The 26,855-nt window shown below is 47.2% G+C and overlaps 1 protein-coding gene across 1 annotated transcript; it reads left to right on the forward strand.

Moving 5' to 3' along the window:
• Positions 1 to 18,637: 18,637 nt before the first annotated feature.
• Positions 18,638 to 19,564, forward strand: LOC149328392 (ubiquitin-conjugating enzyme E2 Z-like). The gene has a single exon (XM_089558984.1). The coding sequence runs from the start codon at positions 18,638 to 18,640 to the stop codon at positions 19,562 to 19,564; it is 927 nt and encodes a 308-aa protein (XP_089415110.1).
• The last annotated feature ends 7,291 nt before the right edge of the window (positions 19,565 to 26,855 follow it).

Raw genomic sequence — 26,855 nt, forward strand, 5'->3', positions numbered from 1 at the left:
ATACCGCGCCGTGCGTGACGCCTGGTTTCTGCTTATTATACTGTTATGTTGCAGCAGAGGTGTTCCCAGACACTAGAAAATGAAGGGCGGCAAAGTGACGCGATTAATCATCGCTGCGCCGGCACAACTACAGCGTCGTTGACAATGTAATCTGGCGCCATAACTCGAACCCAGGATGCAAGAGTTATTGCTTCTGAAAACGAAGAAAATAATTACGCCAGGCTTCTTTCCTAGCTTTTTTTCCCACTGAGAAAAGGACATTCTGAATTGAACAATTTAATCAATATCCGGAAGAAGAAAAATCTATCAAAAACTGAGACGAATCTTCGCATTCACTGTGAGGCCACAAGTAGACGCGCAATGATAACCGCTGTCACTTCATATTCTGGTACAGTGTCTATGTTTTCTTTATATGAGCCTAAACCTTCATTTCGACGGGGCAACAATAGGTTGTATACCTGAGGTTGCATAAAGGCATTCTCAGGTTGTATACCTGAGAATGCCTTGATTGCTGACACTCCTAGCATGGACCGGGACAGGTATGCGAATGACATATGTAGGGCAGACTATTCCTTTATTAGCTGCCCTCACAATAAAACGAAAAGTGATAGTAGAAACCATGGACTTGGAGAAAATCTGTGATTGTCGAGAAGTGAGTGGCGGCTTGTAAATTTGCTAACCGATTGAGATGTGTAATAGCAAGGATATGCGCTGTTAGAACAGGCTTGCTTTTTGATGCATAGACGCGAAAGGCATGACAGCAGCTAGTGATTTTGGTAAGGTCATAAAACTGAGTTAATATCTTAAAAAGAGTCTAACAGAAACTGGCTGCGTAGCCGTAAGTTCACTGCATTCTATTAGAACCGGCAGCTCAACAAAGAGTAAACTACGGGGCCTGGATCTGAGTCAGGCAGCCGAGGGCCTTATAAGCCACTAATCTAAGACGAAGTGGGAACAATGGTAACTTACCTGAAACGCCTGTAGCAGAGTAGTTTGCTGCTGCGAGTGTGTTCTGTTTCCATAGTAGCATGCAGTTTTTCTTCACGAACGTTAAGTAAAAGCTCCTATTAAAACGTTATTTTCTCGCTATAGATGTGCGCGCTTTATTATTACGGTAATCGGAGAAGTTAATCTCCAATACCCAAAACGACCTGGATGATATTTGAAGCTGCCTGGAACCCAATTTTACCGGGAATTGTGGTCACAAGGGCTGAAATAAACTATCCACATTCTTCTGCCAAAACTGTGACAGGAAATTCACGGCTGCGCTAAATGGTATTCAAGTTTAAGCTTTGATGCGCACTTCTCAACACATTATGCCAGGCCATGGTTTCCCGACGTTCTCATCACACGCAAGAGAACGGCACTTGCATCAGACGGAATGAATTCTACACTACGCGCTAAGAAAAAAGCCATAATAGGATAACTCTGGCCATCCGCACATGAAAGGCTTTGCGAATCCATTGAACAAGGATGTTGACTGTGGGGTCGTCATGTGCAGGGACAGTTGTAAATCTCCAGGACACAAGTTCCCACGTCAGGCGCTGGTATCCAAGGCGCTACGGTATCCTCCGGCTGTGGTCCGTAACTCCCCCTCGCTCCCATCGAAAAGTCCCGAAGAAGGAAGCGTGGCGTGCTCCTCGACTCCTCACCCCTCTCATTCCTGTGCATTAAAGCACTTGGCCCAAGGATTATCAGGTATCAGTTCCGGAACTAAGCTGGGGAAAACTTGTCGCTCCTTCCTATACAAAAGGGAAGCCTCGAACAAATAAACCAAACAGTCAGTTTTGTCAACAATCGAATCGATAAATCAAGGGAGGTAAAGTAGTCATAGGATAAGTGCACGAAACAACGGCCTCAAAAAGGATGCAACAAAAATGAAAGCAGCATCATAGAGCCTACCACGGCACTCAAACCCAGAAACGAAAATGTGTGATTACGTAACCGCAACCTTCCTATCTACAACACACCCTCCGAAGTTGCGAGCGTTCCCAAGGTCCAAAATAAGCAGAAGAGGTATTCCTTCTGGATTCTTAACAAAAATACACTGAGAAGAGAGAAAATTTACGCAACCTGGGGTTCTTAATGGGCGCTGACATCGCGCAGCACAGAGGCGTTTGACTATTTAGCCTCCACTGCAATACACCCGCTGCGGCCGGGATCGAGCCCGCCACCTTGAGATGAGCTGTCGAACGCCAAATCTAGCAAGCCAACGCGGCAGTTGTTTGAGTTTTACAGGAAACAAGATTTTCGTAAACTTTTTCAGTCAAGGTCTGTTTCTGATAGTGTACTTAAAGGCTTAGTGACTGTTATTATTCGCAGTTTACCACGTCGAGTTACCCAGCAAGGTAATAACATACGTGATGAATTGCCATTACTTGTTCCGCTGGTAATGATGACTATTTTTTTCTGTCTCCCACCGTCCTCCCACAAAATGTTTCGATGTAGGGTATGTGCCCTCGCAGATATTTTCTGTGTATCTTTTTGTTTGTATTTTAGAAAAGACTAACTATGCTGGCTCAGTGTTTATGGCCCTCAGCTGCTGATCTCAGGGTCCCAGGAAAGACCTTCTACCCTACTACGTCACTGCACGTAAAAAAAGCCTAGTATGGCAAAGTCAGTATGGAAAACTGCACTACGGCGACTGTTCCTCTCCTTCCTTCCAACACCTCCTTCCCCAATCCTCTCTAGACGCAGTTTAGGTGTCCGGCCTAAGTGTGACAGTTTTGATGCATTTTATCTCTGAAAAGCCATTGTCATTCGTGAAATGACGCAGGGGTCACGTCATACACTGAATGCAACGCCCCCCAAATAACTATATATCCGACAAAACGATCGCGGGGTACATAAGTGATCTGGTAGGCTGCAAGTAAAAAAAAACAATTCGGCTGCAGTACTAAAGGAAACATGATATAACTGATGCCAGCTTACATGGTGTTCACTGTTTTTAATACGGTGGGAATACAGTCGTATTTTCGGTGCACTTGTTTGGTACAACATACCGCGCACGCTCTCTAGAGAAAAGCATCTCGACGTATTTGCGGCTCAGGCTATATCTGCAAACCTCACGTCGTTGTTCGCCACGATATTATCCACTGTAAAAAAGAAAATTACTGCTTTCTAACGCCAGTCATATCCCTAGAGTGTACTTTGAATTATTATCAATGCATCCACGTGGGAGCATCACGTCACTGCACGGCTAAATGCTGTGCAGAATAAACTGCAAGCAACTGCTTCGATAGTTCAAAGCGGGTAATGGTGGCTAATTTCTATTGTGCAGGTGCCTCATTATCGAGTGTTTATTACACATTCTATTAGGTTACTGAGTTTTGTGGCCGGCAACTTGGTCCTAAGAGGAATAATCAATGCAGCTCACTTTGTGAAAGGGAGCTTCAATTTGCATTCACGGGACCCATGGTGACCTCAATGTTATATCAGTTCAACATAAAGGTAATATTACTGCCTAATTGTGACGACAGGTAGCCACCTTTTTCTAAACAAATGTAAAAAAGGAGAACCCAATGGAGCTATATCTATAATGTATGGGCATGCAACTTTGGCAGGGCAGTGGAAATATTTCAGCCTTTAATTTCCCTATCCCCTCTTCCAGAATTTTCACACGTGTGGCTTCGGCTATAGGGACGCTAATGAATACATTTAGGCAATCAGCGCTTATTTTTATAACAGTAGGAGACTCAATATTGAGAGTCTAATAGGACGAACAGCAAAGGAACTTTAAACCTAGAAAATCGCGCCGAATGTGCTGCGAATGGCAGTACCAGCTGGGCCCTTCCACAAATGTTTAGAGATATTGTTGAAAGATGTGGTTGAGATTCTGTTGAGGAGTGGTTTTGAGAGCAGCTCATAAAAAAACTTAAATGGAAAATAGCTGATACATTGGTCGTATTATTCGGCGATTAGCAAGGCGGTCTTGTGACCTGAGCTCATGACTCCAGTATCGTCCTCTTGACCCATATTGTTTACGGACTGCCGGGTCACAGTCCGTTTGTCGCATAGGCGCATGCGCTCCTTCACCCCAAGGGACAAGCGTGGCTAGGCTATCCCATCTGCTGTGGCGTGAAAGAAAGGAGCATGAAAATTTCTTAATGCAGACCAATTATGAGGTCACAGGCATGGCTGCAAGAAAAAAAATCACTTTAAAGCCAGATTTATTCATGGGCCACGTTCATCCATCTCGGACTTCGCTGTTAGTGCAACTTTTGCCAGCATATGGTGGGACGTTAAGAGACGAAACCAAGCGCTTCGAGACGCCTCTACGGCGTTCCACGTGGCTGGGAGGTTAGAGGCCGGACACATATGCGGAAGCTTGACCACAGGAAGCACACGCAAGAAACTCTGCCAGAAAGCACTCGTGACTCAACGGCCAAAGTGCGATGTTACTGCGCGTAAAAGACCCCCAGGTGCTCGATATTATTCTGGAGCCCTTCACTACGGCACCTCTTTCTTCCTTTGTTCTCTCATTCCATGCTTTGGTAAATTGGTTTTCGAGGAAAGAAAATGGCGCAGTATCTGTCTCACATATATCGGCGGACCCCTGAACCCCGCCGTAGGGAAGGGACGAAAGTGGGAGGGAAAGAAGAAAGAGGTGATATAGTGGAGGTCTCGGGAATAATTTCAATCACCTGGGGATTTTTAACGTGCACTGTCACTCTCTGCTTTATTCCTTCCTTTTAGGGGCGGTTCAAGTGTCCAGCGAGATGTGACAGTGACGCTGCGTCATTTCCTTTCCTCAAAAACTAAATTTCCAATTTTCCAACAGCCAAAGTTTTCATCGGTAAAAGTTTGCGGTAACATGCTCCGTAACGAGGACACCTCGGAGATACAAATATACCCAGTCTACGCAATAGTAACGCTTAAATATTGATTCACAGCATAGTACAAGGCGCGAGCATCGTCGCTTTTAGCTGGATTAAGCAAAAAAAAAAGAAAGGCGTTGAAACTCTCACTTCGCGGTGTACACCTTTGGTTTCGTGTCGATTGGTTTCGTTTCATTGGGGTTTAACGTCCCAAAGAGACAGGCCATGAGGGACGCCGTAATAGAGGGCTCCAGAAATTTCGACCGTCTGGGGTTCTTTCAAGTGCACTGACATCGCACAGTACACGGGCCTCTAGAATTCCGCCTCCATCTAAATTCTAGTGCCACGGCCGGGATGGAAGCCACGTCTTTCGGGTCAGCAACGGAACGGCATAACTACTGATCCACCGCGGCGGCTTGAAGGGATGGAAGCGGGAGTCGAAAAACAAAGATGGGCGGCTGTGGAGAAGTTCTGATTAAGGGTCACCTGGGGATATTTAACATGCGCTGACATCGTACAGCAGACTGACGCCTTTTGCATTCCGCCTTCATCAAAACATGGCCGCCATGGGAGGGTCTGAGCTAAGACCGTGCGACTGAGTAGCCGATCGCAACTACTGAGCCCCAGCGTGGCGTCTGCAGAAACCACTAAATTAGTTCTTTTGAGGGGGAAAAATGACGCAGTAACTGTCTCACTTCTCGGTGCAAACCTTAGCCGTGCCGTAAGGGGAAGGCGGAAGTGAAAGAAGGAAGGAGGAAAGAAGTACCGTGGTGGAGGGCTCGAATAGTTTCGACCGCCTGCTGATCTTCACCATGCACTTGCGTCGCACAGCACATGGGCGCCTTTAGCGTTTCACCGCCAGCGAAACGCCGTGTACTGCGGCTCAGTAGCTGAGGGCTCTAACCACTGAACCACCGCGGCGAATAAGTCCGATGCCAGTTTCTGGAACCCGCCACAATCTCGGCGCGAGGGGCGAGCAAGAACAGACAGCGGGTTACCTCCTGAGGATACCCAGGAATTCTGGACAAAAGCACTTCTCAACAAGAAAGAGATTATAAAGTCGATTAATATATTATATTAATATATGGTAAGATTTCTCTACAATCATGAATACATCCGCAGATCTGCCGTCGACAGGCTCACATTTTTTTATCATTAACGTTTCTGCTATCGCCAAAAATGTACACAATAGTTTTCTATAACAGTCTTAACTGCTCGATGCGAACAACGAAAAAAACTTTCAAACATCGAAAGAAGGGAGCATTACCTTCTGTATTTCCATAACTGTAGCTTGCAATATTCTGATATTGAACATTTTAGTCCAAGACTGCTGGGCATAGGTCGGTGCTGCTGGAACTCTGGGATAATGAGCAGACGGAGGCAGAAATCCCTTGCAGGGCCGACAGCCGCAGACCACTGCCGTTTATACAATTTGATCAAGTGGCTGTGGAGTAGCAGGCCAGGGCTACGTCACCACCGACCGACCTCTCCACCTTTTCCTCATTAAAATTCCTTTCTCTTGTTCTTCTGATCAAGTGGCAAGACAATTATCAGCGAGAATGCTTCACAACAAACAACAAAGCGCCGCCTTGATAATTGGAATAGGCTGAAGAGTTAGGTGGTGGTGACGACACGGCGGGACAGACACCGCCGTAGCGTCGCAAAGTTGGCTAGGACTTTCGTGTAATGCTCGCCCGTTATAAACAGATAAGCCCCAAATCCAATCCAAAAATTCAAAAAAAAAACAAGCAGTCACGTAGCTTTAGCCCTCCGATATTTAGAGGTCTATAGAGTTTAGAGAAGCAAGGGTGTCGCCTGAGTCGCATTGGGACGTCGAACGAGCATAAACTAAAGCAGCTATACGAACTAGCATAGTGGAGAACCTTGCTAAGGCATTATTTTACTACACTGAACACGTGATGACAGCCTACGCATGCTTCAAGCTCTTTGTTGTTTCATAGTGGCGCGTGCTTTTGCCTGCAATCACACTACGCGTAGCTCGTTACCGCGCCATGCCGTGCGTGCTCCGTTATCATCGAGTAGAACGCTCGGTCGTAAGGTGCCCGCCAAACGCTTTGAAGCACCTCTTGACGCCCTGTGGCGTGTCTGCAGCGATTATAAGCGGCTACAAAGAAAGGCCTGGCAGCAGTCAAACAGATCTACGCACTGGCGTGAAGGAGAGCAAGGAAGGTGTGAACGGGGCACAAATTAAAAAAAAAATAAAAAGATGCAACCTTCATGTTTCTCACTATTTTACGGCTAACACAGCAATGTGCAAGCCTAGCTAGATTGTGTTTGACCTTTTCAATTTGTGCAGAAAATGTTTAAAGCTGAGCCTCATATGGCTTGCGTAAAGTGACTGTCAAGATGCCAAGTTTAACTCGAGACTGTGAAGTTTCGTTCAAAATGTCGAAAGATTACCAGGCGGCAGCGCTGCGTGATGCCTTCACTGAAAGGTCTCACCATTCAGAGCACCTGGCGCCCCCCCCCCCCCTCCCCCTAAGAAAAACAAATTGCAGGGTCCTTGGTGTCTCCTGCAAAGGAACCGCGGCACCGCCGATGGGCTGCGGGTTCTGCTACTCACAATACACTACACGGGTACGTGAGACCCTTCTATCAGCCTCAATATCCACTCTACTACTGCGCATAACCGCAGCACCAGAACATAATTTCCGCCAGAATTCGACATTTATTACAGCGCAATGCACATAACAGGCCCGTCAAAACTGAAGCGCCGCCCTTAGAACATTCGACATGAAGGAAGTACAGTCTGTCGCAAAAGATTAGAGCCCAACGTGCCATTTGAAAGAGCGGTGCTGTTAACTGCAAACTTTTGAAACAGACGGTACTTTATAACATCAAATCCAACACTGTTTTTTGTGTCGTAGGCTTTTTGTGGCGCTTGGACTCCAAACTTGCTACCGCCCAGGCAGCGTCTTCTACGGCGTTCGATGGATGAATGTAGGGTAGCCGAGCTTCGGTGGAGGAGAAATGTAGAAGACAGCCGTGTTGCTTCTCCGATGTCAACGCACACTAAAGAAGTCCATGTGGCCGCAATTATCTTGAGGCTCTCTACTAAGGTAACTCCTTTTCTCTTCCACGTGGCACCTCATCTCTTCGGTCACGTCGAGGTTGGCGAATTGCGTCTACTGAAAGTGAAACAGTTACTGCCTCTTTCCTTTCTTCCAAACAAATTGTTTTGCCTTCGCTCTACACCTCTCTGGCATTCCTAAGTCCGAACCCGCCCGCGGCCGCCATGTTTCCAAGGAAGAGAGACGCAAAAGGCGCCCGTGCGCTGTGCGATGTCAGTGCACGTTAAAGATCCCCAGGCGGTAGAAATTATTCTAGAGCCCTACACTACGCAACCTCTTTCTTTTTTCCCTTCCATCTTCTTCCCTCCCCCAAGCCACGGTTGACGTGTACACCGAAAAGTGAGAAAGTAACTGCGCCGTTTGCTTCTCTCAAAACCGCTATGTATTTCCGCGCGAACACGCCTTTTTGCAATGTTTGTTCACCAGTAACGCCTATCACCGCAAAAGGTACCCGACATTTCCGTATTCGTCAGGCAGAAAAGCGTTTACTAAATACATATATATGCCTATCACCGTTTGTATCGATTTAAAGTGCATTACGTGCTAGAAGCGCAATGTTTATTATAGGCTCTCATATTTTAACATAAATCTTTCGGTGCAACTAAATACGGAATAAAAGCGCATGATATTCCACGTTGCTTTAATTCTATGGAACCTTATTTTTTTAATGCGATGTTGATTGCCTCAGGGCATAAAACTGCATGTAATGATAAATGAGGATGCCTAAATAAATGAGTAAAGGTCTCAGGTGACTTGGACAATATGCTGATTGTTATAACCACTTGGAATATGAAATCTAAGCTCGGAAATTTTTTGTTCATTTGTAGAACCAAAACTGATTTCTTGACCAGTATTACGCGGCACTATTGCAAGTATGCAGCGCCATGGCTAAGCCGAAATCGCTGCGTCCAATTTGCTCGAGTTTTTCAGTGCAGCAGTATGGCTGTTAGTTGGTGCAAACGCCAAGTAAGTAACGTTGTTATGATATTTGTTGCTTTTTTATTCCTGAACAGTTCTCGGCATTCCATCCGCCTACGGAAGTAGTAACCCTTCCTCAGCCATAAATGCTTTCTAAAAGATGCTGGCGCCTAGAACTCCTGCTCCACAGAGTAGAATGCGTAGATGCAGGAAGCGAAATGTTCTTTGGCGCGCTTCATCTCGCCGCATATTCTCACGCCTGTGGGGCGACGGGGAATTTCAGTGTTTTGTCTCACCCCGCAGCCACTGATCCGAGATAATACGAAGCGCATGAGGGCGGAAAGCCTCAGTTTCCGGTTGAGCAACGAAGTGCGGGAGTTATTTGAGCAATTTCTAGTTCGCGTGGCAGAAGGCAATAACAAGGAAACGGAAAGTGTTAGCACGGAATGACCGAAATGTTACAGCAAAAGCTAAGCCAAAAAAAAGAACTGTAATGCTACTTGATGCAAAGCAAATGGTTTCTGCTCAGTACTTTTCTTCTTCTTTCTTTGCTTACTGCGCACATTCCATTTCATAAATGCCTCAGGAAGTGGATTAAGGCAGTAAACAATCTGCATATACGTATAACTGGGTTATGCTCGGTTTATTGTTCGTCGCCGTTAATGGCATGTATCCGTCATTCTGTGGACCATACGCATCAAGAAATGACTTTAAGTCCTCTGCATTACTAAAAATGCCCTTAAAAGCAAACTACATCCTGGAGCGCTGCATTTACAGTGTATTACCGGTAGCAACATTCACATAAAAAACATCTACGGCAAAGACTTCTGCGACATCGCTTAAAAGATATCGTTCGCTCTTCAGGTAAGGATTTGAAGCGTGTACAGTACATGTGATATTGGCATCTCATTGAGCTCATGGGAACTCAGAAGATATGGGACAGGTACGCCCCGCCAAACCTTTAACTGTCTTGATTTTTGCGTCCCTAACTGAACCTTGTAAAAGGCTCCTCTCCGCTAAACCGCTGGCATATTAGTACTGTAATTTGACGCGTGTAGTGGCATTTGGGGGTCTATTTTTTTTACATTACGCTTGAGTGGAGTACTTGCCAGAATGGGTCAGAATTATTATAAATCCGCATCGTATGCAGCTAAGAAGAAACAAAACAAGCACCACACGCAGCAATGGTTCTGGTTCATCTCGCGTCTTCCTCTGCGTAAACTACCTCTCCTCCTATGCTGGACCAGTCGTTTACCCAGAGTAAGCGCGATCGCAAAAACAGAACTGTTCTGACGTATCCTCCTTGTTCTGGCTCTTCGTAGCCGCAGACGATGAAGATTACTAATAATTTTCATTTAATCAGGCGGTTACTCCACTCAAGCATAATGTGAAAAAAATATATGACCACCAAATGCTACCACATGCGTCAAATTTCATCTCGAATATGCCAACCGTTTATCTGAGAGAAGCCTTTTAAAAGGTGCAATTAGGGATGCGAAAATCACGCCAGCTAACGATTTGGCCGGGTGTACAGCCGGCCAAATCTTTACCTGGCATGCGTGACGGCCGCGTTTTCCGTGATCCTGCAGCTTATGACGGAACAAACTTGCGAAAATATCATATCTAACCACAGTCGCACTAAGCCCGTGCTTAATATTGAGTTTTCTGCGAGTTTCCTTCATCGCAAAGCATAGGAGCGCAGAAAAAGCGGCCTTCTCGCACGCTAGCTAAAGATTCGGCGGCTGTACATACACCTAAGCCTGCTAATGAACCACGATTTGAATTTCGGCAAGAAGTCCGATTTTGGCGCATAATGTTGCTTTTTTGTTTTCTGCATGTCTCCCCAACTTCAGAATACTTACTGTCAGCAATCGCGGACTAATGACGCCAGCGATGCGCGGTAATGATCAATTCCCACTAATTGTGCACCGGAAGTATCTTATACTGCGCGGGAAAAAAGTGGTCTTCGCACCATGTCTGCAAGCCTTTACTATTAGCAAGTCTTACGTTTCCCAGCAGCTAGTTACCCCAAACCCTTTCTAGGAGTGGCTGCCGAAAAATTCTGAGGCGTTAAACATTCACTTGGGTGGTGACGACGTCGGCAATAATGCTGAGACCAAAGAACAATGATGTTAGAGTATGCCCTCGTAATTTTCTTAAGGTTGATTTTAACGCAAGCTGTGCGTGGCGATGGCATCAAAGTTCTATTTTCTGCGCCAAAAAACCAGGAAAAATATGCAGTCTTTTAAACAAGCCCAATGAGGGCCGTTGCAGCGATAGTAGCTTTCAACACTATGCAAGTTTCATCCCATTCCTGGGGGAAGTAGTGTGTGTCTTCTCAATCTCTTGTGACAAGTTTTATACGGAACAGACACAGTTGCGTAAATCTGGCTTCATTAGAGTCACTATTGTAATAACGAAAAAGTGTTACCAAGTCACGTAACGGGCCACCGCAGTGGCTGCAGCAGTAAGCGTTTGTCTCATCTCTCGAAACAACGTCCAGGAATTTCCGAGCTCATAAGGAAAAACTATTGCAGTACATAGAATCGAACCACTCAAACAAAGGTCTTTCAGCGCCTCCTAGGCGATGTTGGTCGCTGAAGAAATCGATTTTCCGGTCGCTTCTGATGGAAGCATCTTTTCAGTGTGTTTCATCAGTATTTCCAGCTTTCTATTTTATTCTTGTTCTTGCTCGTTGTCCGGCGGGTGCTGTATGATAGGATGGTCATCACAATTATCTTAAAGCTAGAAAAACGCCTTGTATTTCTTCGTAGTTCTTAGATGCTTATTTCTATTTTGCAGTATGCTTACAACCTGCCAGTCCTATAGGTCTCAACATTAACTCTTCTCGCAAATTTTAGTAACACTGGTGAACAGATATCCTTAGTCAAATTATTACGAGTGTGCGAATAGTGCCTTCTCAGAAGGAGATTCGAATAGCAAATGAACGGAATCAAATAGGAAAAAAATATTCATACGAGCATTTTATTCGACATGCGGCTTTATAAGTTAACACTGCTCTGCACTAAGAGGACAGGACACAATCAGTATTATAAAAAGACGCTGAAGACAACTGCATGTAGTTTCTCTTCTCATCGAAAAAGTATTTTTTTTACTTTTCTAGGTATGATGCCGTTTGTTCGAAAGCGAAAGTCGCATTTATTGCAGCGAAAATTTAGTTTCACTATAATAATTTTTCTTCCAGCCTTGGGTTCAAAGTAGTGATGCGACGACTTAAAATGACTCTGCGACCACTGTTTGTAAGTTATTGGTGGTGTTGCCTGGCCTCAGAAATCAGCAAAAATTGTCCTTACTTCACCGCAGTTTTCTCGCAAAAACGGCCGGTGATGGTGATATCTGCAGAATAGCAATCAGATATGTTTATTTCTTGTTTCACGGCATTAAAGTGCATATTTTATTTTTACTGAGGAAATTCCTGTGCATATGTTCAGTTTTAAATAGAATACTTTTATATGTTAATTTATAAATAGAATACTTGTATATAGCGCACCTCTCCCCCCTATCCTTTCTGGCTGTCCCCTCATCTGTTTTATTCCATTTCTCATGTCTGCCTGCTGTCCCTGTATTTCGACTGCCACAGCTCAGGTGCTTCCCGTAGTGATGGCAGATTCCGGAGCTAGCAAAAATCTCTTGCGCCCTATTTATTATTATTTTGAGTAAACCACTACTACTACTACTACTACTACTACTGTTTGGTTGGTTTACGGGGGTTTAACGTCCCAAAGCGACTAAGGCTATGAGAGATGCCGTAGTGGAGGGCTCCGGAAATTTCGACCACATGGGGTTCTTCAACGTGCACTGACATCGCACAGTACACGGGCCTCTAGAATTTCTCCTCCAAAGAAATTACAGCCGCCGCGGCCGGGATCGAACCCGCGTCTTTTGGGTCAGCAGCCGAGCACCATAACCACTGAGCCACCGCGGCGGCCAACTGCTTATGAAGTACAGACCCAGTACACAGCACAGGAGCAGTGCATGGAGTTCTTAAGGGGTGAGGCGGCAATAAATTGGACACTTTCGGACAAAATCTTTATTCCTTAATAGTTTTTCGCAATAAATTTATAATCGCCTCTCACGTGGCGAAAAATTGTAGCTGAATATACAAGAGAACATCAGAAATTGGCATTTTTCCTGATCTTCGAAAATTGTGATCGAATCGCCCATCTAGTGGCTCATTGTGGATTTTGCGGCTTGGTGACGATGGAGCAGTGCTATCTTTATATTTCTCCTCAAACTAATTCTGTAAATTGCTGTTGAGAAGACAGCAGAAAAAAGGCGAACTCGAGGACGCTTAGCAGATGAAGGGAGGCGACGTTTTGTGTTTTTTTTTTACAAGAAATGCCGCTCAAAAATATTGACCGATATCAAGTTTCCGCGTCCTTGCCTCCAGATTTGAGGAATGACCTTTCTTTCCGTCCTAAGGCAGCTTTTCAGTTGCGCTGACTGTTAAATTATTTCCAATAACAAAATAACACGTGTTTCCTTCTGAATTCAGCTTTTCGTCTTATGACCTCGTTTGCTTTTTCCTTACAATATAGGCGATATAGTACTAAGTTGCCGAAACTAAAATCTGGCACCCGTAAGTTCCACATATTTATTCTGCAAACTGGGGTTGGATGACAAGTTCAAAATGAGAGGACAGCGAAGCTGCCACCCAGAAACAAAGTTTGATGCAAACGAGAAGAAGCAAGGACAGCTGACGCAGAATGAATTTCTCCCTTTGCTTCCTCTGTCCATTGTATGTTGCTCTTCGCATGAGGCCCCACTTGTAAGCATGAACCGAAACGCCGAAAACCAGCTTGCTTTAAAAAAACGCACGTCCAAACCCCCAATGCCACCTGACGGAAGCAAACGTAGCTGCTGGGATTCTGTGGCCTCCGAGATCGATTGCGCGCTGTCACCAGGTATCTACGTCGGAGGCTAGAACTCTCGCAAGTCACTCGAGGGGTGGCGCTAGCTCGATCCTTAAGGCATACCGCTTGCATAAATATTGTTTCTTTGCAGTTCCTCCCAAAAATATTTTAGAACATATTCCTTCTAAATGAGATTTTTTGTCAAACATAGCAAAGTCAGTCATCCGGAAAGGGACGAGGGCAAACAAAGAACGACTACACAGAGGATAGACACTGAACCGGCGTCAGTGCTGTAAGCTTCCTTATGTCTTCATGGAAGTAGGCGACGTCTCGCTGCACTTTCTTGAAGGATTGGGGCGCGAAAACTCCAGAGCACCCATCAGAAGATGTTCAGTGGCCAGTAACAAATATCCCCATGTGGCTGGAAGAAACAAAGCGATCACCATTTGATAGCAAGTGATGGTTTTTTTTACACGGTTCTGGAATTTAAAGCAAAGTTGCGGATCATAGGTTATAACGCTAGAACTATATTCAGCACAGGTAATTTGGTGTTACTCACGTGAGCATTCCTGCACGATGTGCGCAGGGCTAGCGTAGCACTGCGCCTGCCTCCTATTTGCGGGCTTGCACAAGTGGGGAAAAAGAGGATCGGTGATAGCGAAACGTACTAGAAACACAGAAAAAAAAGCGAGAACCTGGCTGTCCACTCCACACAGTGCAAAAGCACATCTATGTTTAAGTGCAGAAGGTTATGAAACTTAGCATGAACAACAATATTAGGGAAATTCGCCAGTATGAGTGTCCATTGCAACAATGCATCGCGGACAATTCTGACATTCACCAGCCAAAAGGTTTGTTGCATCGCAAACGCTTCCAGCGAAATTAGTGAGTAGTATGAACATGCGCGCGCGCATCTCTGAAAGGCTCCTAACGTAACACATAAAAACTGGAATGTCGTCAAAGTTTACGCAGTTCTTCGATGTACTTCATACCTACGAATTTGTCATTCCTCAAGTCAGTTGCGAGCTATTCGACCGAGGTTTTGGAACAGCGGCGTCAGCTGGCATGTAGAAAGCCAAAAGACGGTGCTAACAGGCCCGTGTACGTGTAATTTCGTCTCATAATTGTTTTGTTCGGTTTGGTTTATGGGGTTTAACGTCCCAAAGCGACTAAAGCTATGAGAGACGCCGTAGTGAAAGGCTCCGGAAATTTCGATCACCAGGGGTTCATTAACATGCACTGACATCGCACAGTACACGAGTTTCTAGAATTTCGCCTCCATAGAAATTCAGCCACCGCGGCCGGGATCGAACCCGCGTCATTCGGGTCAGTAGCCGAGCACCATAACCAGTGAGCCACCGCGGCGGCACTTCCATAATTGTGGTTTGTAGGTGCATTCATAAAGGAGGTTGTGGCCAAGTACTACACCAGGGTGGCCAAATCCTTTTCTGTAGATGGAGTGCATTGTCGGTTCCGGTCAATGAGATCAGGCGGCGCCCCGGGCCTGGCTATGCAAGTAGATAAACAAGCAAATTTTTTTTTATTTTCCGGTGGGGAATTGCGCGGCTCCGGGATTCGAAACCCAGTTCTCTTGCACGTGAGTGGGATGTTCTACCTATACGCCATCGCTGCATTTTGTGAAGGCAAGGTAACCGATGGTCCTTAAGGGCAACGGAGTGGATTCCAAGAGAAGGGAAACGTAGCAGGGGGAGGGGGGGGCAGAAAATTCGGTGGGCGGATGAGATTAAGAAGTTTGCGGGAGTAAGGTGGCCGCAGCTGGCAGAGGACAGGGTTAATTGGAGAGACATGGGAGAGACCTTTGCCCTGCAGTGGGCGTAGTCAGGCTGATGGTGATGACTTGTGGCACCCGTGCAAAAACATGGCAGCGGTTAGTAGGTTTGGCAGAGTGTCGAAAGCGCTCCGAATGCATCGCAGCAAGGGTCTCCGTTTTTGGCATAACGCCGTCGCGCCGCGGAGGCCTTTGCTAGTAATAGGACCGCTAGGTTGTGCGACAGAACAAATGTGTGCGCAGCGCACATGCGCTTTTAGACGTTTATGTTTGCGAGCGAGTAGTATTCGTGATGTTTCCAGTGTATCTTAATGCCGCAAAGATCTCCTGATGATTCTATCTGGTATTTCTGTCTACATAATTTTAACATGGTCAACACATGAAACAAAGTTACCGAAGACACTTTGGAAATTCTAAAGTGTCCTTGGCGAAAGCCGTGTGGTCAACCCACTGCCGCTTCCCCAACTCAACCCGGGAGGACTGGGAGGCGACCCTGCTCGGCTGCTCCGACCTGCAGGCCCAACGGGCCTTGGTCGCGCGAGCCTGGCCGGGCGGTGGCCGACGCCACTGGGGTCCCGAACTAGGGACTTCCACCTAGTACTTGTAAGGGCTGGCCCCCTCTGGGTAACCTCATGCATAACCTCCTAAAGTGTATCCGTACATAAGTGTTTTTCACCACCACCACCACCATCCCCGAACCGCTTGGCGCAGAATCACTGGGCCGCTTCGGAGGCATGCGTCTCACTCACTCGACTGCAACGAGACGACTGGCGAAGGAGCGGCGGTGCAGCTGCCACCGCCGACGTGCGCGCGCTCGTTCCACCGCTACTGTGTGACGTCACGGTTGCTATACGCAGCTGTGCCCCCCACCGGGGCGCCGGTTGCCAAGGAGGGGAGGATGTTGCGTCGCCGCGCGGAGGAGAGGCCACAGTTGGCACGATTCCAGCGCACGGACGGACACCGCGAGCATGAGCCATTAAAGGCGTTCGCGTTAAAATTCAGAGGACACACAAGACTGCTTAAGGCACTTAAGGTGCCTCCGAACGCTGATTCCACAGAGGCCCGTGTACAACAGTCGGACAGTCACCTGTCGTGAGCTAGCCTCCAACCTGACTAAGAGAATTACGCTATCTGCAACGAGTAATCGTATGACACCACCCGCAAAGGTACATGACGAACGGTGGCGTCACAGTTTTTGTTCGACTACCGGTTTCCAGGAAAGGAAATGGCGCACTAACTGTCTCACTTACCTGTGGACAGCTCAACAGGGCCTTAAGGGAGCCGGAACCGTGTACGGCAAACGCTTGCTCACAATTTTGATACCAATGTAGTCGAGGAAAACTGGCACCACATTGGTGTCAGTGAGTGGGTGGAGGTATATACAGTGCAACGACACGTACAGTATATGATTGTCTGAAAGGCGGTGCTGGGCTTGGCTTTGTAATTTGCTTAGTTTTGGTGTTGGGCTTGGTTTTGTAATGACGCTGCAATTTTATATGACGCAGTAATTTTATAGTAAATATCTCGGCGGACACCTGAACCGCGCCGTAAGGGAAGGGAGGAAGGTGGGAGAGAAAGAAGAAAGAGATGCCGTAGTGGAAGGCTCCGGAATAATGTCGACCACCTGGGGATATTTAACGTACACTCACAGCACACGCGTTCTGAGGCCGCTTGATGAAGTGACCCATGATGTCGTGGATTATCTTTGCTTTTTCTTGGCATTAATGACTGCTGGCTTCTTTAAAGAAGAACTCGAGCTACACGATCCGAGAATTCTTAGAAACCTCGAATCATTGTCCTGTGCACCCTATTTCACTAATACATTGGATTAAACGTCCCGGTTTCCGCATTTCTTTAACTGACCTCCGAGGGAAGGTTGTTTTGGTTTATGGGGGTTTAACGTCCCGAAGCGACTCAGGCTATGAGGGACGCCGTAGTGAAGGGCTACGGAAATTTCGACCGCCTGGCGTTCATTAACGTGCACTGACATCGCAAAGTACACGAGCCTCTAGAATTTCGCCTCCATAGAAATTCGACCACCGCGGCCGGGATCGAACCCGCGTCTTTCGAGTCAGCAGCCGAGTGCCATAACCACTGAACCACTACGGCGGGAGCTCCCGGAGAAAGAGGAGTGAACCAACGCGTGGAGTGCCTTTCATCCAGTAGCATAGAGGCCTCGTTTTTTATATTATTGTTTTTTTAGTTTTGCGTGAATAAAAATTTGGAGGACGCTTAAGCTTCGCATTTAAGAACGGAACGCGATAGCGTCTTGGTGCGCTGCCAGTGAGTCCACGGAACACCATCGCCAGTTCGGCGCGACTCCTTGCCCGTTGGACAAATAAAAATTGGATTTTGAAAAAAGGAAATGACGTAATAACAGTCTCACTTGTCTTGGTGGACACCCGAACCACGCATGATACCCAGCCCCAGATTCTAGCTCGCAGGTTCGAATCCCTGCCGCGAGCTAAGCTCCTACTTAACTAGTGCGTTTATGCTCTACGAAACGCTGAATCGTATTACATATTATGTTTATTCGAGCTCCAATATAGCCTTGTCTGCTGTATTAGCTGGCTGTGAAGCTGCGTGGCCCTTAATTCAAAGTATTTTTGCTGCAGAACCCCGTGTGCAGCAAGAAATACGTATAATATGAGAACCTGACCAAACCGCCGTTGCCGAAATTACGTTAGGCCAACACTTTACAAGTGTTATTACATGGCCATCGAGAACAATCTTAAATGTAGCATCCTTCTATAGGCTGCAAGATTCTTTGGTGAAGTTTACGAGATATAGTAAGTCTAGCTACGACTGCAATTTAAACACTTGAGAGGTAGAGAACCTGTGTTTTCAAGCGTTCTTCAGTAGGAAACCCATAGCAGAAGTACCAGGTGAAAAAGTTCCGGCTCAGGATCAGTCTTTGCATTAGGCGCCGCCAAGTTTAGTTAATTAGCAGCCAATAGAACCAGGTGTTATCGTTTTTAAGCGAGGAGGAGAAAGAAGTGTTGTGTAGCACAGGCTTTCGAACAAGACAGTTCCCCGCAGTGGGTATGCGCCATTTTCTAGAGGACAACAACAACAACAACAACAAGTTCAAGAGGCTAGCATTCGGATCTTTTCGAAATTATTAACAATCGAGCAGGCCGCGCAGATATGGAGCACAAGGTTCCAACAAGCCCCTACACCTGGGACCTAGTGGAACACGCCCACGAGCCGCCCCCGCAGTCCGTGCTGAGAGTCCTGCAAGATATCGCCGAGCTCAACGCCAGCCCTCTGGAGGGGATCTTCATCTCGCTCCAGGAGAGCAATGTCACCACAATCCACGTACTAATGGTAGGTTCCGTCGGAACGCCGTACGAGGGCGGATTCTTCCAGTTCCTTCTCCGCTGTCCCCCGGACTATCCTCTCAGCCCGCCCTCGATACGCCACATTACCACGGACGCAGGCCGAGTTCGCTTTAACGTCCACCTCGACGAAAGCGGCAAAGTCGACGTAAGCACAATCGACACGGCCATCGGACCTGGCTGGACTTCGGCCTGTGGCCTCGCCAGCGTGCTGCTTAGCTTACAGTCGGTGATGGCCGACCACCCCTACTTCAACAGACTCGAGGAAGAAAAGGAGCCAGGGGACTCTGACCGATACAATGATTTCCTTCGTCATGAAACGTTGAGGGTGGCCGTGTGCGGTCAAGTAGAAAGCGCCCTCAGGAACGACCCTCAGTGCCCTCCTTCCTTCAGGAAGCGGATACTGGACTTGTTCCTGAAAATGTACGACAAGTATGAAAACATCGCGGAGTCAAGGCTGCATCTCACCGGCACAGAAATGAACGATGTCTACAGTCCATATCCTGTCGGTACGTTCCAGTTCAAAGAGCTTCTTGAGCGACTGGACGACCTCAAAACGGAAGTACAGAAGAGGAACCAAGCGACCGATATAGAAGCCGCCAAACAAGACGCTGAGGAAGCCGCTGAGCGAGCAGCTGCTCAAGTTCCAGCACAAGTCGCAGATTTCGAAAACGAGGACAGGCTACCGCCAGTTTACAACCAGCCTCAGGAACAGTCGTCCCTCCACGACTTGTGAAGCGCTTTTCGACAAGCAGCGGAAGCAGCCGATGAGCAATCTCCCCAGTTCAATACCCGCCTCCTGTTGTTGGTGCTAAAGCGAAGAATTCATCAGTCGTGCTTTATTGAAAAAGAACTGTAGTTCTAGCGAAAGATCTTTCGTGGATGCTTCCCATGTTCACAACAGCACAGTAACACATCCTAGCGAGCAAATCTTCCGCAGCACCTATCGTTGTCTACTCGAGTCAGGAGCGATCGGCGCGCGTAACGTGCGCATTCGTGGCTTAGGAATAGGACTACGCGGGTGCAGCTCCATAAAAGCTGTGAGTTCGGTGCAACTTTATTCATTTATACGGTTCTTCAGCGATGCTCGAATGATAAAAAAAACTGCGAATGCCGCAAAATATTATTAGTATATCTTTTAAGCATAGCTGTGCCGTCAATGTCGCGCTCGAAATCTGCCTAGAAGACAAGTACCATTTCGGAGAACGCGCGGCAAGCCGTCTTCAAGTGCTCCATGTATATAGAGCGGCTGCGTCCGCATTGGAAGCCACAAGTATAACTCTCGACCGGAAATTGCCGCTGTCTCACATCTCGGTGGACACCTCAACCGCGCCGTAAGAGAAGGGAGGAAGATTGGATTGAAATAGAGAGGTGTCGTAGTGGAGGGTTCCGGACTTTCGACTTCGTTTCAAGCGCAGTGTACGTCGGCCCCACTATGCTTCCAGAAAGCGTTGTGACTACACGCTCGCGCGTTTCAAGTGACATCTAACGCGGCAGTACTTGAGTGATACTACCTTATTATTAGAGCCAATGAGGACAAAAAAGGAGGAATTGGTGCCAAGATTTGGTAGTACATAAACAAAGCCTGCCTTAAGCAAGACCAGTTGCAACACGACAAAGCCGCCAGTGAAAGAACTCAATTATACTGCTTTGCTTTCATGACGCGCTGTATTGAATAGTAAGCTGGAATTAAGTTCGTCATTAAATTCAATGTCAAGCCACACTAAGCTCTTTAGCGTGTTGGATAGCAGTCCAGAGAATGGGTAAGCGTTTTTTTTTGTCCCCCCTCCCCCAGAAAAAAAAAACTCTGCAAATCTACACAAAAAATTATTTGTGATTTAACTACTGTTGAACCTGGTTACAGAACGGAAGCCCCTGTGCATCGGGCAACTAGACGCGACTTGACGTCTTTAACGTTGCGTGCGTTCCGGACAACTGCCAGCACCGCAGCTCTTCGAAGCGACTGCGTCTTCATTCCCGTCCATGTCGCCGCCGTCTGTGGCGAGAGTAGCCTCGGTAGGAGCCTTTTCAACACGCCGATGGACGTCATGCAATGTCATGAGACATACATTGCGTTATACCATACATGACGCCATTCGTTTACCCAGTGTTATTCGTACATTTCGCTTAATTCTTTTTCGAGGTCGAGCTGAAGGTCACGTCACGTGTTTAGCACTTGTAAGTATGTTGCAATAGCTGCATGTATATCAATTGATTAATGACGACAGTAATCTGTCTAATTAGTGCTACTTAATTAGGCAAAACTTCCTGTTACATGTGATAACAAGTACAGAAAGTTGGGCTAGTTGGTGTGGATTCATACTTAGCAGCGCAAAAAAACGAGGACCAAAGCGAACGAGGACTGTTTATTCTCAAGTGATAAATTATATGTGGACATTCTTAAGTTTACTACTGTTTATTCTCATTGCTACACTATGGCGTCATCGTGGTTAACCACACAAACTAGTGCACGCCCATATACTGTCTTAATCTAGCGATCCATCGGAGCTCGTCGCAGTCACCGCCTGTTTCTAGACGCAGATCGGTTGCTAGGGACGCCGTTGCTAACCACCCGCAACACGCAGCGAAACTTTGGTTCGGGCTAGCGTAGCAGAGCTTTTGCCCCAATGTACTAAAACTGGAGGGTTCCTCGAAGACGTACAGAGGGCTCCTACCCACCCACGAAACGCAGGTACACTTCACGAAGAGCGAAAGATGTATCTTTTATATTGTATGGAGTGTATGTTGAGAAGCGCCGAGCGTGTAGGTTCACACACAAGAGCGCTATGTACTATAGCTCGAGATCCGTTGGCACTGAATGGCATTGAAGGCAGGAGCGCACTTAGCTAGGAAGGGGGGGGGGGGGGAGGGGGGGGTCACTGTAGCATCGGAGAGAGCGCGCGAGTGGGTATGGCTTTTTCGGGTACTGCTCAAGCTAAACTAGTATTGTATATTTGATGAGGGGAATTCGAGAGGAGTTAGCCTAGTGCACTGAGCCAGTGTAGATGCGCAGTGTGCGGTACATCATCATTACTATAATTATGATCGCACCACACAAAAGTGACGATCTGTGACGATCTAATTCATGCCACTCTAGATTAACTCACAGCTCGAATGCATGCGCGCTGTGCCGTGTTCAAGTATTGTCACAACACAAACATTTATGGGCTCCTTTTGTTGCGTCTAGCCGCCGCGGTGGCTCAGTTGTTATAGCGCTCGACTCGTAACCCGAAAGACGCGGGTTCGATACCGTCCGCGGCGGTCGAATGACGATGGAGGTAAAATTATAGAGACCCGTGTACTGTGCGATGTCAGTGCACGTTAAGGAACCCCAGGTGGCCGAAATTTCCGGAGCCCTTCACTACGGTGTCCCTCATCGCCTGAGTCGCTTTGGGACGTAAACCCCCATAAACGATAAAAACGAAGCCAGCGACGTAAATGCTGCTGGCGAAATATTTGTCCGGGTAATGGTCGCTGTGACAGCTGGACTTGCGGTCTGTTGCTGCAGGTGCGGCAGAAGGCAACGGGACCGGTGCAAAAGCCGGCTGAGCCTCTTCCCAGTCTCGTGTTGATGACTCAGCCTCGGAAGAGAACGTCCTGTACAGGAAGGATACAAGCGTCACCTTCCTCACGCCGTTTAATCTGATTCGCTTAATGTCAGAGTACGCCCACTTCCACCCGCTGCTTCGTGCTGTCTCGCGTAATCTTCCGCCGTTCTTGTTGCCCTTCGATTTCTTGAATGCATTGACTTATTTTTCTGCTTAAATTGTGAAAAGCGACAATTTGCGGAAGCACTTCTAAGTCCCAGGTTCTATATTATGTGGTGACCCCACATACTGTGCGCGTCCACACGGAAAGGAGAGACAAAGGGACACCGCTAGACTCAGTCGGCACAAAACAGATGTATTGTCAAGTAGCCATTTGGAACATAGCACAAGGCTTCACAACGGAACACAAGGCTTCTACGGAGACGCAAGCTGAGACGCCAGCCAAGAGCACTTAGCTGGAGCGGAACTTCAGCTTCTTCCTTTCGGCGCACGAGGCCCGCGAAGAGCAGACGCTACAATATGATGCAAAGGCTGCGGTGGCCAAGCTTCTGAGCCGCGGTTTGAGATTGTTACATTATGATCATAGAGTTAGCTTGCAAAACATTCCGGCTCCCTGACTGAACGACAGCCTCAGCTTTTAAACTCCGAGTATGCACCTGACCCTCGCGAAAAGCCAATCCCGTTTCGCCAAAAGTAACTGATTAATGGGTTTAGCCTCTTAGCCGGGTAGCTGGGCACTTGTGGCAGCCACTAAGCTTTAAATCTGTATAGGGTAAGGAGAACTCTTGTCCTCGCCTTTCGGGATCTTTTGTTCCGTTAGACTGACGCAAGGGCACCGTAATACGGCTGGAAAGCAAAACCCCGTTGCTCAGTTATTCTTGCCAAAGGGGGTGCCGTCTTTGCCCAAAGTAACGCGTAACGGTGCTTGCTTCCTATCCACGTAGCGGTGCAAGTATGACACCCATTACCCTCCGAATATTTTATGGTGCAGGGGGGTTTAACATCCCAAAGCGACTCAGGTTATGACGGACGCAGTAGTGAAGGGCTCCGAGAATTTTGACCACCTGGGGTTCCTTAACGTGCACTGACATCGCAAAGTACACGGGCCTCTAGAATTTCGCCTCCATCGAAATTCGACCGCCGCGGCCGCAGGTCAGCAGCCGAGCGCCACAACCACTGAGCCACCGCAGCGGCCATTAAGCTCAGAATATTTGTAAGGTCAAGATATCGAACCCTTGTCTTCCCCGTTGTAAATATTTTGGTTTTACATGTCCCCTAAATCCCTATTTATTTATTTATTTAAATTTATTTTATTTAAAACATACTGCAGTCATTGAAGACCAAGCAGGAGGGCAATACAGGTCATAAGTAAACGCAATTCAGCGCCACCATTAGCAAGCAATCACAAAAAAAAACACAAGCAATCATAAGCAATCAACAGGTCAAAGCAGTCAAAGCAATCAAACGCGCAGCATGCAGTGCAAACACAGAAAAAGAAAGAAAAAGAAACGAATCAGCAAAAAGCAAACAGTAACATCAACCCAGAGCTTTTCGTACTCGTTCTTCGAAAACATTTGCATCATGCGCGGAAAAAACTTCTATTGGGAGTGCATTCCATTGTGAGACAGTGCGCGGAAAAAATGAGTTCTTAAACCTGTTAGTACGCGCAAAGATTGGTTTCAGGTTGTAAAGATGGGTGTGTCAAGTTTGACGACCCTCACGTGGATGAATGAACAATTGCGCGTTGATACCAAGTTGGTGATTGCAGAGCCGATACAGAAACCGCAGCCTGGAAATCTTTCTTCTGCTTTCTAAGGTCAAAATGTTGTTAGCACTCATTAGAGACGATGGAGAATCTAATCTGCGGTATGAATTGAATATGAAACGAACTGCCTTTCTCTGTACCATTTCTAGTTTATTCACGTCTTTTTTCAAGTGAGGGTCCCTACTTAATGTCTGAGAAGCAAAAACCACTTGCTTCATTACTTTTCGCAAAAACGGTACATAACTGAGCAGAAGAACAGAGCGAGCTGGCAATTTCAGCGTCCATAGTTGCCTTCCGCTCCCCTCCAGTTTATAACAGCAACTAGTAGGCGTACACCACCTACGATCGCAAGGCTGCTACTGTGCGAAAAAATCTAACAAGAGACTGTATGATGAAGATTTTGTTCCCCTTTTTAGTCTTTATTTTGTGCTGTACCCAACACCACACACATCCCTCAATAAGTTAGAAGAGAACACCCTCAGGAGACTACAAACCAACACATACCCAACACCAGCTAAATGACACCAGTGGTACCCTACACTATACTCTCCGCAGTGCCCACACTGTGGAGAGGTAGCTAACCTCAACCGTATGGTGTGGGCATGTCAATTTAATCCCTTAGTTGACCCCATTCCCAACCCCTCGGAGGAGCAGTGGGAGGCTATTCTGCTCAGCGATGATCCTGACCGTCAGCACTGGCTGGTGGGGAGGGCCAGCGCAACAGCAGCAGCCAATGGACTACCGTACTAGGCGGCCCACCCACATGTTCTGAGAATACTGAACAAATAAAGAGGTTTTTAATCAAATCAATTGTGCAGCGCGATGTTAGCGCACGTTAAAAATCTCCAGGTGGTCTAAATTTTCCCGGAGACCTCCACTATGGCCCTCTTTCTACCTTTCTTCTTTCACTCCCTCCTTTATACCTTCCCTCACGGCGCGGTTCGGGTGTCCACCGACCGAGATATTCTAGACAGTTACTGCGTCCTTTCCTTTCCTGAAAACCAATTTTCATTCTCATAGCGTGCCGTCAGGAAAGGTGCGAAGCTTCTTCCACAGTGGTATTCATGTACTGAAAAGTAGTAGCAGAAGCGGTTTTAACAAACGTAATAATCAATGGAAGGAAAAGATTTTTGCTAGCCCCGGGATCTGTCATCGCTACGGGAAGCACCTGGGCTGGGGCAGCGGAAATAAAAGGATAGGAGGTAGGGTGTAAAAATTAAATGAAAGAGGAGAGGGCACAGTTAGAAAGGATAGTGGGGAGAGGTACACTATACAAGAAAGCCACTTTCATACTGAGGTATTATCATTCGTTTTGAGGAAGGAAATGAGACATTAACTGACTCACATGTCTGGGTAGCCACCCGAACCACGCCGTAAGGGCAGGGATAAAGGAGGCAGTGAAATAAGAAAGGAAGAAAGAGGTGCCGTAGTGGAAGGCTCCGAAATAATTTCGACCACCTGGGGATCTTTAACGTCAACTGACATTGCACAGTACAAGGGCGCCTTTGCGTTTCACCTCCATCGCGACATGTCCACAGAAGACTATAGTGGTCGTCGCCAGGCGCGCGCGGATGCGTTGGCGCGATACTATACTTCGTCTCACAAGATGTTTGCAGCACTACGGAAGGTAGAGCTCTCTCGTCCAATCAGGGCTGCAGAAACGCAGAAAATAGTCCCTCGAATATTTGAGGAGTGTATGACTATTAATCAAAACAACAAGCATTGCAACTAAAAACATGATTTGGACATGTATATTTAAATGGTAGGGAGTGTTTCAATCACTGCTGAAATTACCAGACAAAGCCCGTACGGACACAGCACTGTGGAGGCCTGCTGCGAGGTAGTGATGCGTCGCCACTTTCCAACATGGCGTCGGTCGAGTCTGTTTTTTCTCCTGTGTGCTCTACACCGACAGTGCGCTGTTTCCCCAAGCAGGCGAAGCAGGTGGCTTTAAAATGTTCTTGAAGCGCTTCGCGTCGAGTGCGGGGGCAGTTGGAGTACAAATGCGCTCATCAAGAGGACGGCAAAACTCACGCAGGTGAGCGAGCGAACGCTTTACAAGTGGACAACGGAGACGTTGAACGCGGGCCGAGTGTTGTTGAACGCGGGTCGTTTAGCGTGCGTTGCCTCTCGCGCAGCACATGGGCTTGTTTTGCATTTCACCACCACCGACACTCGGCTGCCTCGGCACGCTGGAGTAAATAAATTTATATGCACATGACACGATTACTGAAATTTACTGCGACGCGACAACAGAGGAACTGATGAGAACAGGTTGCGACAAAAAAAAAAAGTGGGGCTAGTCTCTTTGGAACGGGCGTCCGCCTGTCCAAAAACAAACCAAAAAAAGAATAAAAAGACATCAAGCGCCACCTGCTATAGGTAGAAAGAAGCCACCTGGACATCAGGTGGATCGAACCACAGGCGCGTAGGAACACACTAATGTAGTGCGCGCCATCCTGATTGGACGAGAGAGCTGTACCTTTCGTAGTGCTGCAAACAGCTTGTGAGACGGAGTATAGGTAACCAACAACACATGTATTACGTGGACGCTGCTGGCTAACCACGGGGGGGGTGGTACACGGCCGCAGTCGTACACAACACAAACACAGTTAACGGGCTCACTTTCAAAGCCTACAACGCAACACACGCGGAGGAGATTGCCATTGCTCTGGCTCTCACGAATCCCAAGTGAAAACACATCATCACCGACT

The sequence above is a fragment of the Amblyomma mixtum genome, chromosome 9 (assembly GCF_055824585.1).
Source record: "Amblyomma mixtum isolate Tamu chromosome 9, ASM5582458v1, whole genome shotgun sequence".
Lineage (NCBI taxonomy): Eukaryota > Metazoa > Arthropoda > Arachnida > Ixodida > Ixodidae > Amblyomma > Amblyomma mixtum.